Source organism: Lutjanus erythropterus, chromosome 9 (assembly GCF_056507025.1).
Source record: "Lutjanus erythropterus isolate fLutEry1 chromosome 9, fLutEry1.hap2, whole genome shotgun sequence".
NCBI classification, from domain to species: domain Eukaryota; kingdom Metazoa; phylum Chordata; class Actinopteri; order Lutjaniformes; family Lutjanidae; genus Lutjanus; species Lutjanus erythropterus.
Window position 1 is genome coordinate 37,090,524 of NC_139325.1, and position 16,820 is coordinate 37,107,343.

The 16,820-nt window shown below is 39.5% G+C and overlaps 2 protein-coding genes across 3 annotated transcripts in view; both read left to right on the forward strand.

Moving 5' to 3' along the window:
• Positions 1-336: 336 nt before the first annotated feature.
• On the forward strand, positions 337-6,601 carry isg20l2 (interferon stimulated exonuclease gene 20-like 2). Its single transcript, XM_084727485.1, has 4 exons — positions 337-449; positions 2,064-2,854; positions 3,852-4,052; positions 5,360-6,601. The coding sequence occupies exons 2-4, from the start codon at positions 2,222-2,224 to the stop codon at positions 5,471-5,473; spliced, it is 948 nt and encodes a 315-aa protein (XP_084583611.1). The 5' UTR covers positions 337-449; positions 2,064-2,221; the 3' UTR covers positions 5,474-6,601.
• A 5,402-nt stretch (positions 6,602-12,003) lies between these two features.
• The window catches only part of bcan (brevican), a 30,652-nt gene continuing 25,835 nt past the window's right edge, over positions 12,004-16,820 (forward strand). For both annotated transcript variants that reach the window (XM_084727486.1, XM_084727487.1), the window contains exon 1: positions 12,004-12,158. In XM_084727486.1, coding sequence (XP_084583612.1) covers positions 12,148-12,158 — 11 coding nt within the window. In that variant the 5' untranslated portion in view covers positions 12,004-12,147. The remainder of the gene's footprint in view (positions 12,159-16,820) is intronic.

Consider the following 16,820-nt stretch of genomic DNA (forward strand, 5'->3'; position numbering starts at 1 on the left):
TTTGATAGCAATAACTGCAACTTATTCTGTGATAAAGAGAAAGAACATTTTTTCTCATGTCTGTATATCAGTACATTCTGATAATTATATAGCCTATATAATTGGCTAGAACCAAAAATCTTTCATCTTTCCCACTTTAAATTATGTCATATTTGGAATCATAATTGATTACACGAACATTTAAAAATATTTATTCATTTATTATTAAAATGAGTATTTTTCTGTCCTTTATTAAGTTATATTTCCGTAATATAGCTGTTTACGTTTGCAGAATGAAAAAAACGTTAGTAAAAGTAGCTTATTATAATCAAATCCGACAGGTAGTATGACAACATAACTATTGTCCGATTTTCTGGTTGTACACGAAGGCAGCATGACCCGGACGTTGATCGTTTGTTGTGAGCAGGAAGTTTAGGAGGAGGACGCGTGTGGTTCACAGACAGCAGCAGGTCTGGTTTTACATTTCATCGAGTTATTTTCAGATATTTCCTAATATGGAATCTGTCGGTATCAACCGACCGATGTTCACAAACACGCCGAACCGAATTTTCCGTGAAGAGACCATTAAATCCAGAAGTTGATAACCACAGAATTAGCATGGTAAACCTCTGTTAGCTAGCCAGCTAACGTTAGCCAGCTGTCGGTGAACGTAAACAGCGTCAGAGTCAGACCGTTAATAATTTCCTAACAAATTAAGACAAGGCATTTAATTTGCTTGTACACAGTATAGTTCCAGTAGCTTGTAAATCACTTGTACAGTGGTGTGGAAGATGAAGCCCGTGAAGGTTTTTAATGTCAGATGAGGTAAATTAATTACGGTAAGTTTAGAGCTGCAATGATTAGTCGATTAACTATTTTGATAATCGATTTGAGTAATTTTTTTAAAAGAAAGAAAGTCCAAGCGCTCTGATTCCAGCGTCTTAATTGTGAATATTTTCTAGTTTCTTTACTCCTCTCTGACAATAAACTGAATATCTTTGAGTTCTGACTAAAACAAGACATTTGAGGATGTTATCTTAGGCTTTGGGAAACACTGATTCACCTTTTGCACCATTTTCTGACACTTCAAAACAAGTAACTATTAATCTATTACTTGAGAAAATACTCAGCTGATTAATTGACTTTGAAAATAATCGTTAGTTTCAGCCCTAGGTAAGTATAAACTCAAAAGGAAAAGATGCTTGTTGCCCCACACCTAACAATATGATCAGATAAAAGTGCAAAAGTACAAATTCTTGTAAAAGTGAATGAAAAATTGATATCAGCTCAGATGCCCTGATTAAAGGCCTAGTGTGTAACATTTTGAGGCATGTCAGAAATGGAATATGTTCTGAAGTGTGTTTTCGTCAGTATATAATCACCTGAAAATAAGAATCATTGCCTGCATCATGAATTCCATACTGGCTGTTTAGTGTGTAAAAACAGCATTTGAGATGTTTAAACCTCAGTATGAAACTAATAGTACATGAGGTGAATAGTATTTTTGGGGAAATGCTAGTGCTGGACACTATGCTGGCAAGTATCCCACAATGCAGTTTAGCAGTGATGAAAATAGCACACAGCGATTATGGCAGTTCTGGTGAAATGTCAGTAACATTTCAATGGAAGTGTAAGTAGGGTTTCACTTTGCAAGGCGTAGTGTATTACCTTAAGTAGTCTGTTGTCATTGGCATGCGCTACTACAAATCTGCATCTCCAACCAATAAGGAGGCTTTCAGAAAATGATGTCATATGTGCGGAGCAGTCAGTCCTGTATTTCTACAGTAGCCCAGAACAGACAAACCAAACACCGACTGTAGATATGGTCTTTTGCATTTTGTGGAGTTTCTCAATTTTTGTGAGTTTCACAACCTCTGTAGATCCTTCTATACACTTGAAAGACGAGGATGGGATGACATGTTTGCTAACTGCAAGCTCACCACTACATGCCGCCAAATCCTGCACACTGGTCCTTTAAGTTCTTGCTTTATCTAGCTGGTTGGTGCACATAGATAATATAGAAGTTAATCAGTCAAGTGCTTCAAATCAAGGCAGGGTCTGATAATGTTGTGTTTGTCTTGCAGGATGGTACATTTAAACTGGTTTCAGCTGATACAGTCTGGACTACAAAGAGTGAAGATCTGTTAGAGAGGTCAAAATAAGGTAATCTACACAGTTGTTGTGTATAAAACCGCATTGAGGAGACATTTCTTTGGACCTCTGCTGGACTGCAACTGCAACCATGTCGGACATAATGATCAACATGTTCTATGATGAGAGTACACCAGTGAAACCTCAAGCAGAAAAACGAGTGAAAGTGAAGAAAAGCCGGTTCTTTCGTAGGAAAATGCAACAGTTAGAGAAAAAGGGCTACGTGGATGTTAATCATAAATACAACAACAGTGCGGGACAGTCCAGACATGATCAGGCTGCGCCACGCCCAAACGGAGCATCCAGAAGTCAGCCATCTTTTCCCACATCCACAAGCAACAGAAGTTTACCTCCTCCACGCAGCACAGCTGCCGCTTCACACTCTAGCTCCAAGCCTTCAACATCCATAGGGGGACCTGCGAACACAAAAGCAACAACCACCACCACCACCCCCCACCGGCCCGCTGCATCAAGCAGCTACAAACAAACATCCACAGGAGTCCCCTCAAAGTACGTCGCCATTGACTGTGAGATGGTGGGTACGGGACCAAATGGGAGGATCAGCCAGCTCGCACGCTGCAGTATAGTGTCCTATGAAGGAGATGTGGTTTACGATAAGTTCATCAAACCCTCTGCACATGTGACTGACTACCGTACCCGATGGAGTGGCATACGGTACAGTGACCTCACCAACGCCACGCCATTCTCTGAAGCCAGGAAAGAGGTAAGGAAGTGATTATACGTGTGTTCATCACATGTAGCCAGCTTTCTACTGTTCTCCACCCGCTCTGGGGACAAGCTCCCGGAATGATTTTTGGACACTCAGGATGTGATTCTTTACTCGAGCCCCATGTGCTTTCAGGGGTCGCTGGCAGTGCTGTTGATTGTGATTGATCAAACAGATGCATCTTGGGCTGCAACTAATAATAAACCTTTTTCACAGCAGCCATTTTGAAATTACACTAATTCAATTTCTGTTCCATTCAGATCCAACAGAATCAGAGTTGTTATTGTGCATGTTGAGTCTGCTACACTAAATGGAACGAGACTTCAATTTTTATCATTTATAACACCTGTGTTTACTTTACCCTAAGTATGGCTGTCGTGAAAAAGGTTTATTTCATTATGAAGTAAAAGCTGCCAAATAGGGATATACAGTATGTATTTTTTTAGCTGATACTTGCCTGCTTGTCATGGTCAATACCAGTAAAATAACAAACAATTTTACATTTTTGTAATTTAAAAAAAGTTCACGTAACCTGTAGTCCATGTACACTTGGGGGTAAGAAAGGAAAGATGGATTATTTAAGCAATTTATGCAATATGTTATCATGCAATGCAGAGAAGAGTGGCAAATTTCCAAAACAGAGAAGCTGGAACTAGCAAATGTTTGGGATCTTGCTTGATAAGTTACTTAAAAGAATAAACAGCTACCAAGATAGTTTAGTGTCTCTTCTACAGTCATTTAGCAGTGGTAGGTCACTGCAGCAAGAAATTCTCCAACTCTGTAGAAATGAAAGTCATAAACTAGACTTCTGTGCACCAAAAACACAAAAGAGACAAAATGCTAAAGGGCTAACATTTAGACTTATGAAATAGGTTAGCTCTGCAACTGGCAAACTGGGACAAAGGCATGTACCAGAGTTGAAATGACCCCAAAATAACTCTCATACAGCATAAACCTAATGAGTTCAGTGAGCAAACGCCTTTTCTGTTTGCAGATCCTAAAGCTGCTCATGGGGAAGGTGGTGGTCGGCCACGCCATCCACAACGACTTCAAGGTCCTTGGTTACTCTCACCCCGCTGTCTTGACCAGAGACACGTCTCGAATCCCTCTGCTCAATGCGAAGGCCGGCTTCGCAGCGAACACGTGTGCCTCACTGAAGAGACTCACCAAGGCCATCTTCAACCGTGACATCCAGGTAGGAGGGTGTCTACAGTGCCCATGTCTCTAAGTAGCAAGAACTTTTTGAAACTGTCAGCAGTTAATATGCACATTGTACCCACCCAGACATCACAGCAGCAGAGTTCCAGATGGTCAGAACTGTTTTAAATGACCTGGTGTAGTCTCTTTTCATACATGCACCTCATTCTAGAAAAAAAGGTGGTGCTGGTTTCACATCTGAATCGACATTTATGTTCAAGTCATCATGGCAGTTGGACCCAGTAACATCTCTATAATACTCTGAACACAAGCCTGAATTGAATGGTGCTACAGTTACAGCAGCAAGAGATTAAATGCACGCAGAGATGTTAAAGGCATGTTTTATTTGAATTAATGAAGGGATAGTTCAGATTTTTTGAAGTGGGGTTGTATGAGGTACTTCTACTATCCACAGTCAGTGTAAACCACCGTTATAGAAGCCGAATGTTGCTCTGTCTGGACGAACCTGATTTCTTTGGAAAACCCAGTAATTTTACCTCACAGAACACAGGAGTTGTTGGTTTACAGCTGCCACGTTTGATTAGTTTCTTTGTGTTATGGTGTGACTTCTGTGTTTTAAAGTTTTAGTTTAGATTCACCGAAGTCACAAATACACAGACAAACTAACTGATGTCTTATGCACAAAACAGTGAGAATTAACTCATTTTTAAAGGACCAGTGTGCAGAATCTGGTGGCATCTAGTGATGAGCTTGCAGATTACAAACACCTTGCCTCGCCCTCTCTGCCAAGCATGAAGGAGAACCTTACAGTGAAACCAGCGCAAAACTGACAAGGCCATATCTAGAACCTGTGTTTGGTTTGTTCATTCTAGGCTGCAGTAAAAACAAAAAATGTTCACAACAATAACAGTCAAATCAGTGTTCATTCATTGATGAGCTCGTTTTCAGTTTTTAATTAACTCCATCTGCACTCATGAATGCTGGGCGTTTAGCCCAGCAAAATGCTTTACATCCCAACTTAGCACCTCATCGTTTTATGGTTGTGCTCTGTCGAACTTTATAGGTGCTTATTTTAAGTTAGAGAGCAGAATTTTCTATATAAGAAAATCTGAAATTGGTTACTGTGTTCATCTGTATATTTGAGAAATGTTGGATTTTAATTTATTTTTTAAAAAAGACAAAACATTTGGCTCAAATCCACTTTGAAGAAGTCAATGACTGATGTAAACCGCAGCTTAAAATGAACCTGTAGAGTTTTGAGAATGTTTCAGCTGACGTTTTGATGTCATCATGTCTTAAAATGTCTTGAAATCGACATCAGACTGTCTTCTCTTGCGTCCTCAGACTGGGAAAAAGGGTCACTCTTCCGTGGAGGATGCCAGAGCCACCATGGAGCTCTACAAAGTGGTGGAGGCGGAGTGGGAGAGGGAGCTGGCCTCCAGATCACAGGCCAGTTAGTGCCGGATTTGAAGAGTCAACGTGGAAAATAAACTGAGTTTAAAATGACATTTGGTGTGGCCGACTGGTTTAAGGATTAAGCTCTTCTGCTGTCCTGTTGACACATGAATGAAGATATCAGAGAAACTGTACCTGCTCTGGAACAGCTTCTACCAGTTGCCTGAAATTCAGAACTGTCATGTTATCATGGGAAAAGAATATAATAACTATTGAGTCCCACTGACACTTTGCTTTGACCTTCACTTTCAACAGTCACATTCTTTCTCAGGGTTTGCATTGTGTGCAAAAGGTGCTCCTGCCACTAGGGGGCAGTCATGTATTCATTCCAACAACAGAGGGACATGATCGAAACGGTGTCTGTGATCCCAGACACACACAAAAAAGTTTTTAAGATTCCATGAGGTGATTATTTTAAATCAACAAGCTCTGTCATGTGTCACCGATCAGTTTTAAGGTTTTATATTTTAATTACCTTTAAGTGAAAAACTGAGCCAAAATTATGTCATAATTTTTTGATCAACCAATGATGTTCTTCAGGGAGGTAGATACGGAGGTCATTAGTCCTGCATGTGGCTTTTAAGATGAGATAAGGATGATAAATATTTTTTGACTAACCAGTAGCCTTACGGTTATACTATTTCATCACTTCCAGACAATAAATGTTCTATTTTTTAATTCTAATGTTTGAAAACCATGAACGTCTAGAAAGAATCCACTGTTCAGCAAAGTTGTTGGTGAAGTATATCACCAAAAAAATGATTTTATGGGCTCTTATAATCCACAGGATCTGTCATGTTGGAGCAGGAGGCCTGTATTTCCACTTAAAGTTACACATGGTTATGGCAGGTCAAAAACCCCCTCAGACCCCAAAATATAGGACATGACCTCTGTGTCCTCAGTGGAAGCTACAGCCCTGATGCTCTTCATGTCTCTCTTTGCTGTCTATAAAACTGCTACTTGTCACAGCGGCCGACAAAACCACTGTGTTGACCTGACCTCCTTACAGTCAGTTAATGTAAATCTATTTTGGAATATGGAAGTGGTCAGTTTCCTATGCAATGTCAGACGACTCCAGTTGTGTACTGTACATTCAGCTCGTTGAACTTCAATAAATCACTACCACAGTCATGTTGAGGTGTTGGAATAATTACAGTAATGAAGCCGTCGTCATTAAGCCTTCTTCGTTGCATTTTATTATTTGGGCTTTCCCACCAAAACGGAACTGGCACCCGTTTGGGTTCAAGCATGTAATTTTGAATGGTGTCGAGAAGGGAACCAGAGATTTGCCCTGCTTGTGCTGTGGTTAGTTCTTGTTACCTCGACAACGCATCCTTGTGATCGCCAGAAAGCCTTTCCAACAGTTAACCATAAAACATCTTTTCCTAAACCCACCCAAGTAGTTTTTGTGTCTAAAACTACCCAAACTGCAACTGAAAATGAAAATAATGAAAAACACCCTGGAAATAAGTCAACTAAATCTAAAAAAAAGTGGCATTGAGTGCAACTGCTCTGAATCGTGCACATGCACAAGAGTTTTGCAAATCCTTGGTTCCCCTCCAGATGTAACCGTATTTCTGAACCATTGTGAGCATCTCCACCAAAACTAAATTGGTTCAGAACCAGAAACCTTGGTTCCCAGCGAGTTAAAAATAGGTTCATGTGAGATGAACTGCGCCTCGCCTCGAGATCAGGCAGCCACAGCAGGAGGTGGAGACAAAAAGCTGCAGTCAAGTCGGACAGTTTTCAGCTGCCTTCAGAGAACATATATGAAGACATGCTAACATCCTGTTAGATCACCTGTAGGCCACCTGTGGTTTGCAAACCATGTTCACAGCTCAAGAAATAAAGTATGTTCTCAATCACTTGCCAGAAAGCAGCTGCCTTGATCTCGCAAGGTTCGTTGCCCACGCGTCTGTACCATCAGAGCAAGTTGGGATAAAGTCGGACATGAATCTTTGTGTGGCGATCGCGGGTGATAGATTCTGTGCAGGCCGGTCTCATTTCAAACACACCTAATAGTAGGTTTTCCCGGGGAACCAAAGTCGGCATGTCGTATTCTACAGGTTGTTTTGCATTGTGTAACACCCTCTGTTGATGACACGCTTGATTACAGTGGTTCCAGTCAAAACTGGCTGAAATATGGGCTGGTTCACAGCACCAAGGTTTCAGGAATCTCAGATGGTACCAGTCTAAGAACCAGAGCTAGTTTGGTGGAAAAGGACCACATGTCATCTTCATGTCACATCAGCTTAGAGCTGGTCTGTATATTCATTTGTCAAGTTAATTGTACTGAGAGTTGTACGGAATACTTTGTCCATCCCATTTAAATCACTGAGGACAGACACAATATTATAAAGACCTTCAGTGGTGGAAGAAGTTCTCTAATTCTGATCTCCACAGTGCTCCACTTTCTGTATCCTCTAGCAAAATGTTTGTCCTTAAAGTTGAGGGATCAGCACTATTTCCCTGCTGTGAATTCAACACCAGCACATTAATTATACAGCACGCCATCCTTCCTGAAAAAGCCACACCAGACACAACTGCTGGAGAGGCTCATTAAAGAGGAAGAAACACCAAATCTCACAGGCAACACGCTGCTCCAACACTGACAATGATCCATCAGCACTTCCTCGTTTTAAATCAGGTTGGTATCAAGGACTTTAAATAAAGTGTTTGGAAGTTATGTTTGTGTGAGATTAGAGTCTCTGGAATGAAGGAAGCGAGAGGTGTCTGAGGTAGAGACAAGTCCTGTGTCTGTTCTTTGTCTGCTGACCGAACAGGCGGCTGAAAACCCCTCAGTATCACCACAGAGGATGCCAAAGCATCTGATGGTCACAGTCTAAGTAGCTGGCAAAGGAGGCAGTGGAATCTCCTGTGCTGGAAATTCTTTAGCTGTGAACACCACAGTGTTTTAGTTTCTCAATAGAAGACAAGAATAAAGTACACAGTAGAAATCTGGAACCACAGTCGAAAAGCTTTTGTTCACATAGAAAGACCAAGTTAATAAAGGCTTTGAGTCTATTGAATTTGCAGCTTCTTCCCTCTGTTTAAAGAGCGCTGTGGTCTGGGTGCTGAAAGCAGTACTGTAGCACAAAAGGACCAGTTCACTTTTTTTTTTGTTTTTTACAAAAAACTTTTTTTTCTTTAAAGAAACTTCCCCCAAAAAACATTTTCTCCATGGACCATCGTTATAAAAGAGACACTGCAGACGAGGTCAGTTATTAATCTTTGTACTGTATCATAAATTTTGAAACTTGGAATATTTTATATTAGTAAAACCTTCCCAGAGCCTCGAAAAACATTTTTATGTGTGTGACAAAGTGGTGGAAAGAGTACTGAAAATCTGTACTCAAGTATTGTTACATTATTAAAATATTACTCCATTACAAGTAAAAATACCAGTGTTTAAAATATACTCAAGTAAAAGTACTCTTCTCAAAAACTGCTCAGTCCCTCCAGGATTTCACAGGCCTTTTTTCAGGATTGTTTAGCATAAAAGGCCTGATTTCATGGCAGCTTTTCCCAAAAAAATTGCAATGCATGTTGAAATGCTTTTAGGCTTTTTTGCAATGAAATTGCAGGAGGAAGTGAAAACTACAAAAGAAAGTTGCTAATTTTTCTTTGTTTAATTCATTTATTCAAATCAAAGGTAACTTGTTCCAGGAAGAAATACAACACTCTGTCTCAGTCTTACAAAGTCCAGCTCATTTGATTAGTGTGAAAACTGCAGACCATATTTGGATATTGTTTGTTGTCCTCAGTCATGGTGTGGTTTGTCAAGGGTTCTTTGTACCCTAATATAATATGGTTCTCAGTAGAATCACCTGGATGGGTTCTAGATAACATCCTTAGGCTATGAAAAGCTTCTCAAGAGAACCCTGTGGTTGAGTTCTTCTTAGCACCCTTAGAAGGTGGAAAAGTTCTGGATAGAACCATCAGAGGCCTTTTTTCCACCAACATGGAACTGGCCCTGTTCCTAATTTTGAACCATTCCGAGTATTTTCACCAAAAAAGAACCGATTCTGAGCCATAAAAGTTGGTTCCCAGCTTGAACCAAAGTGTGTGTGCTGTGTTCTACAGGTCGCTGTGTTTCCTGCAGCACCCCCTGTTGACGACATCCTTGATTATCAATGGTTCTGTTCAAAACTGGTGGAAACACAAAATGGTTCTCTACATAGCATCAAGAATCCAAGAATCTTGACTCAAACCGGTTCAAGAACCAGAGCTAATTTGGTGGAAGGTTCCAGGTTGAAACTATTACACCATATTAAGGTTCTTTATAGAACATCTCATATGGGGGTTCTGAGTGAAACCTTTCACACATGGTTCTGGGTACAACTCTTGATGCTGGGTTCTCGGTAGAACTCACAGAAAGGGTAGCAAGTGGAAGCTCTAAAAAAGGTTCTCCTCAAGGGACAAGCAGAGGAATGCTTCATGGTTCTAGTTAGCACCTTTATTTCTTTTCACCTGCCCGTCCATCCATCCTGTTCGCTCTGATGAAGGTCTGATAGAAAGTTTAAAATAAAATGAAACACTGCATTGATTTAAGTTTGCTGAAATCTTAAATGTAATGATGGTTTCACGAAGTGACAAAGATTTTTCAAACACACACCAGCTCAGCCCTCAGACGGGGGTTCAGGTTTCTGTTAGACGATCAGACACTCTTCTTTTAAAGCACACTAAGGTCTTAAGTCCTCATGTGAAGCCCCTCACTCACCAAGTAGCCCTGGACTTCTTTAGCTTTTGGGTTTCAGACAAGGCAAAAATATTGCAAAGCAACATGTGATTTAATCCATTCCCTAGTCTAGATTATCCCATACTACTTATCCCCCCTAAATCTCCTTGTGCATGGGCAATAATGTGAATAGTTTGATTTTATGCCCTGTTATTAGCTCCATAAGTAAAAGCCAGAGCTTTAAGACCAAAAGAGGCTTTGGATTTTCTTCTGTGGGTGTTTTTGAGTTTATTATGTTAAAAACAAGATTCTCTTCTTCATATCTGAGGCCGAATAACAAATGAAAATGAGAAACATCTTTTCAGGCTCACTGATCCTTTTTGTAATTCAGACCTTTGTTAAATGTCCCTCCACATTATTGATTTAAACACTATTCTCGACATTTGAAATGAAAGAAGATTAAGTGTCCACCTGCTGTATTAATAAGGCTCTGAAATACATGAAAGAGCACCGTTGGACTCATTAGGTGCTACAATATGGATTTTATGGATTTTATTACCCCCTGGGTCAAGTTATTGGGAGTCAGAGTCTGCAGATTACCCTTTCCACACACACATCATACACCACACATATTAGGCATGACCCGGCAGCAGCCACATGTGCATAATTCGTTTTTTATTACCCGCTGCCAAGCCATCAGGAATTTGTCCATTTTGCAGATTTCCAGTTAACCTTACACATACAGTACATTGAGCACAGCAAGAGCTGGTGGCCGGATCAGCATATGGAAGCATGAAGGGTCTTATACGGTGTAAGACCATGGATGAAAGCTGCAGAGCAGGAAATAGATGCCTGTGCAACAAACCAGGTAGTCTGGACACAAGTTTCAGTCCGGATTGTATCAGAAAATAAATCTCATGTTATGTAGTGAGCACAAAACGATAGATTCATCCTGCTTGACCAAATTCATCTTTAAACTGCCTCAGTTTGATGTGATGCTGTTCTGACCTGCAGCTACACTAAAAATATTTACAGGGCTTTTAGATTGATTTGCAGTATTTAAAGCTAATCAATATTTTTATGTCAGAATCAGAAATACTTCATTGATGGGGAAACTGTTGGCATTACAGGTGCTCTGTTCAAGTACAGAAAATATTTAGAAGCATAAAGAATTATAAGAATAGAAAATAAGAAGTATGTAAATATATACAATAATACAAATATATACAATAAGAAGTGTGTAAAGGTGCATGTCTCTTATTTACAATATATAACAGCAATAAATAATCTAAAACTATATACTATGAACTATGAATACTATGAATAGGATTATGACAATGGGTGTAAAGTTATGTGCAAAAATGTGAATAAGATAAATTCTCTAATATCGCTTCATGTCTGCTGAAGTTGAAGTCTGCTGGAACTTTGACCACAGCTCGCTAACTTGAAGGCTGTGTCTGTCAGTGTGTTTTGGGGCTCCTCTGCCCCCTAGCGACCACAAAAAAGTCAGGTATTGCAGCTTTAATGTTGATGTATTCTTCTCCTAAAATAGGACAGCTCAAGGTCAACGCACAACACACCTCAATATATCGGATTCTAGTAGTTTGGGGAGCTGTGAATACCTTCAAACTGGCTTTTCATCTACTGACAGAATATGGAAAAATAATTGATAATCAGGCTCCATCCTCATTCGTTCACCTCTCAGTCTGTCCTGCTACCTCAGCAGGGATTATGATGTTCCAGGCAGGAGGAGGAGGAGGAAGAGGAGGAAGAGGAGGAGGAGGTGTTGGTCTTTTAACACTGCCCTCATCCCAGTTCCTCCTCTCTTCACCTCCTCTCCTCTTGGCGGTCACAGTCTCTGTCTGCGTGCAGCTGATCGAGCTTCAGCTCTGAGAGGCTGCTGCAGGACTTCAGGTCGGAACACGGACACAGAGATCGACCTGCGCCCGTTCTGGAGGCTCCGAAGAAGAACTTCTGCAGAATCTGGACCCGACAGCTGATGAAAATGAAGTAAGTCAAACCCTGATCATTATTATCATTTCACTCAGTTTGCCTTTGTCCTTTATTGTGCAGCTTTATGACAGAAAACCGGCAGCAACATTTAGATCTGAAGAAATACGTGATCTGTGCGTGATCAGGCTGCATCCAGAGATAAAGTACCACTGACAGCAGCATCAGTTGTCACCTGCTGCAGCATCACTGTCTGTTCTGTATCAGTGTCTGTGAGAACACATGGGCAGTGTGAAGAAGTCAGTAAAAGTAATAGAATATAAAAATACTTGGATTCAAAGAAAAAGTACATAAGTTTCATCAAGAAGTTGTACTCAAAAGTGCTCATGATGCAGACTGGCTTCTTTCAAAGTGTTGTATCATAATGCATATGTAATAATATGTATGCAAGATGTATGCAGTTTAATTTTGTGGCTGATGGAGATGGAGCTATTTGTAACAGTTTTATATACCGCAGGATAAAGGGATAGTTCACCCAAAAATGAAAATTTCAAGTCAAAGTCATTATCTACTCACCCTCATGCCAGTTAAAGGTCAGGTTTAGTTTTTCAGTCCACAAAGTCACAGAATCTCCCAAATAATTGAAGTGAATGGTGATTAGTTTTCAAACAGAAAGAACAACGGGAAAAAAATGCGTAATCCAAGTCTTCTAAAGCCCCGACATACTGTTCACTTACAGCATACAGCGTCACACCACACACAGCCAGTTCAGACGGTGTGCACACACACGTGAATGTGGCTCCAAGCTGAGGATCTACACAGAAGATTCAAATGAAACCCACCCTTAAACTGACTGAGTACATAATGACTGAATTTTGGGTAAACTATCCCTTTAAGATATCATAATGCATCATATTTTTTTTCAAGTTTTTAAGTCTTCATCTGAGCAGTAACTATTTTCTTAGGCTGTCAGATAAATGTAATGGAGAACAAAAGTACAATATTTCCCTCTGACATACACCAGATGAAAAACTTATCACGAAAGTGAAGTTTCATATCGGCTGGTATCAATAATTATTGATCATGTAGGTTGTGACTGATGACATGTTGTGTCCTCCAAGAGGTGGACCTGACTGAGCTGATAAAACGAGTAAATATCACAATATTTTGGACCAAATATCTTGATACTGCAACAATATTGTAGGGATGACTATTGGTGCTTTCACAAAATATTAACCCAATAAGATTTTTTGATAAATCATCATCACTAATGTGGAAATAATGACTAAGTGGGTAAAGGCAAATAGGCAGTTAAAAAAATGACAACACTTTAGTCTCTGCAGCCTTTAAAATCAGGAGTTTCATGTCATGATACAATATGTATGTATGTAAATGTAGTGAAGTAGAAGTTAAAATTAGGCCCAAGTTTTAAACTTTGATAAAATACTATAGTGTGAAAAAAGCAATACTCTGTACCTATTTTAATACCACTGCAAACTGAAAAAAGTCCCAGGCATACAAAATCAATATGTTTGTCTTTTCTTTTAAATGACCAACCTGCACACAGTGCTGGTACAGAGAAAGTCACCAAACACCATCTGGTTTTGCTGCAGGCCAAATTTTCGGCAGGACCATAAAGACTGAACTGAACTGAGGTCTTGATTGAGCACCTTAGATCATTTTTCTTATAGCTTTGGTACTTTAATTACTATAATTAACAGATTTTGTATCATTTTAAACATGTGGTATGGGAAAAAAAAATTTAAGCATCAATGCTTCTGACAACTTGAGTCTGTAAAAGTATTCTTGGGGTATGACAATATATAATTTAATTCTGAGTACCAAATTAAAACTGTAAGTGTATTTTAGTGATACAGTAACCAGGCTTATTGTCTGTAAAACATGTAATCAGATTACAGATGCATTTAGTATAAATGGGGATTATCAGCAGGGTTACAATCCCAGAATAAGTCCCAGAAAAAGTTTATGACAGTTTAGTTCAAGTTTTAGAGTGAACAGCCTACTTGACAAAGAACATTTAAAAGTACATAATTACTGATATCAACTAATATGCTTTTGCACACAACAAAGGAAGGAAGAGCAGGACAAGGATTTAATAAATCTACAACTAACTTAAAACATTATATTAAACTAAACAATTTCACCATATTTTATATTGAGTTAATCCAAAAGTAACAGAAAGTAATCAAGTTACATTACTTTGATATTGTGATGCTTGGATTGATTAATACTTGGATGTAAATCAACACACATGTATTGGCCTGATCACATCATCATGAGATATGTTGTGTCTGAGTGCATTTAAAAATGAGCTCATTTAATCCACTGTCAAGATACAAGAGATATTTATTTATCATTATAAAACATGGGCTGTATAACAAGTTTAAGATGTAGCTCTCTTTTGCTACTCACAAAAAAACACACAAAAAATATATACAGCAGGTTGGAAAAGTTCATTTAATTAAAATGATCTGCTGCAGAGTCCTCCTGTCCTGAGCTGAGACATCCCATGATGCCAGTCTGTGATGTTTCCAGTCAGGATGCTCGCTTGTGCTCCTCTGCACAGGAATTTCAGAAATACAGCTATGTGCTTCTGAGCCTTCGGATATCTGATGTCCATGACAGAGTCTGTGTGACGGTGATTCCCAGGAACCTAAAACTGTTCACCTGCTCCACCTCGGCTCCAACGCTGCACAAAGGGGTGTGTGACTCTGCCTCCTTTCTTCTTAAAATCAGCTCTTTGGTTTTGCTGACGTTGAGCAACGGGTTGGTTTCTTCGCACTGTTCTGCTAGACTGTTGATTTCTCTCCTCCTTTCTCTATGAAGCCAGACTTAACATCCAGCCAACTAACTTAAAGCTCAGTGTTACATCTTTACATTTGGTTTATTTAAGTCAGGATACAATATAGAACATAAAGGCTGATTATAACTGTCACACTGAGTGATAATGACAGGATCAAGGTTGTGACAGGCAGCTTACTGTGAATACTCAGTGCATGCAGGTGTGCAGGAGTTTAGGATTCAGATCTGTTGAGCAGTCAGACTCTTCACAAATATACAGAACAACATTCAAGTATTTGGACATTTAGAGCACATTAAATTTAGGCTATGCATTTTCCCCACACACCAGATCTGAAATAAAACTATATCAAGATGAGGATAAAGTGTTTAATTTAATGTTTAATTTGAAGGTCTTTACATACATATTTAATGAGCAGAGGAGGTTTGTTCTGCACTGACCAAACATCACATGACTCTGTACAAAACAGAAAGTTAGAGTTCCTAAAAATCTACTTTCTGTTTCACAGAGTTGCAGAGAAGGTTAGAGTAAAGTAAAAGAAGTAAAGTAAAAGACAATGTGCTGCCATTGATTTACAGGCTGCAAAGTATGGAACATACATGCTTTAATTGTCTGAAATCTGAAATTTGAGGATCATCTTGTAGTTTTAGTTGACTAATGTCAGAAGACTGAGCAGCGAGATCTGGAATCTGTGGGAAAAAAACAGTGATGCAGTCTTTCTACAAAAGTCTTCAAATAAGCCAGGATTTACTCTGAATGACTAATGATAAACCGAGTTACACCCATAAATTCATGGTCAAATCCCCCCAGTGCTCCCCTCAGAGTCAGAGACCCAAAAGAGGATCTCTAAAATGTTTAAATTTACCTTCATTTTTCATATTTTCTTTATTCAGTTTGCTTTTATCTATTTTGTTTCCCAACATGAAGGTCTAAACTGTGTTTCAAAGCCTTTCTTCCTCCTGCAGGAATAAGATAATGGTTGAGAAATACTGAAGCATGCAGTGGGTTTTGTGTGTGAGTGCGTGTGAGTAAAGCTTGATATTTTTTGTGCATTGTATGCTCAAGGCCTTTCATGTTTGCTGTGATTCACATTTTTTGAAAAACCCATTTTATTGACTCCTCTTAACCAGCCGGCAGGGGCCGCAAGTCATTAACAACTGCTAGGATAAAAACAACGCTTACGTACTAGTCTGTTGCAGTACACATTTTGGCCTTTGTCATGGCTCAGGTTTCATGTCATCTTAAACCAAAGGATCTGCAGATTAATTCCATACCTGATATGTTATGATTCATTAACTTTAGGCTCAATACCAGATGAATAAATCCCTCTTAGAGCTAGATAGTATAGTTGTGATGTTTTTTTCCAAATCAAGAACGATCAAGTGCAGCAGTAAATCATGCACACTGCATTGATTATGTGTTCATGTTTTGCAAAAGTCTCAGGTTACACGGCTTATTTTTATGCAATAAATGGAGCTTATTAAATCATCCTCATCTTGTGTTCAGTTTATTTGAAATCTTGAATATTCTGAGCGAAGAAGAACTTGAATGCAGATGGACTGTAGCTGCGCCATCTGACCCAAGCCGACCTTGTCTGTTTAGGGTGTTTTCGGCGCGTACTGCCAGTGTTTCTAGGGGAAACACCGAGTTTTAAATCGTAATTTGTGTTGGTTTCTCCGTGACTGATGGTGCAGTTGGCTCTCAGTGGGAGCAGCGGGCCATGCAGGTTACTGTGGTTGCAGCAGTTTGTCTGTAACTTCAGAGGGTGTAGCTTCTCAGCGGCAGCATCAGTAAGTTTCCTGCATCACCTCTTAAATGTGACTCAGACTAAATAATGAGTGCAGACCAGTGCTGTGTTCGCTGTTGTTGTTTTTTCTGTCACTCTGTCTGAGGTGTAAGCC

Bases quoted from the DNA above. Each gene is read 5' to 3' on its own strand.
- isg20l2 (XM_084727485.1), top strand. From the start codon at position 2,222: ATGTCGGACATAATGATCAACATGTTCTATGATGAGAGTACACCAGTG. The intron at 2,855-3,851 runs GTAAGGAAGTGA...TTCTGTTTGCAG, and splicing joins TCTCTGAAGCCAGGAAAGAG to ATCCTAAAGCTGCTCATGGG. The intron at 4,053-5,359 runs GTAGGAGGGTGT...TTGCGTCCTCAG, and splicing joins TCTTCAACCGTGACATCCAG to ACTGGGAAAAAGGGTCACTC.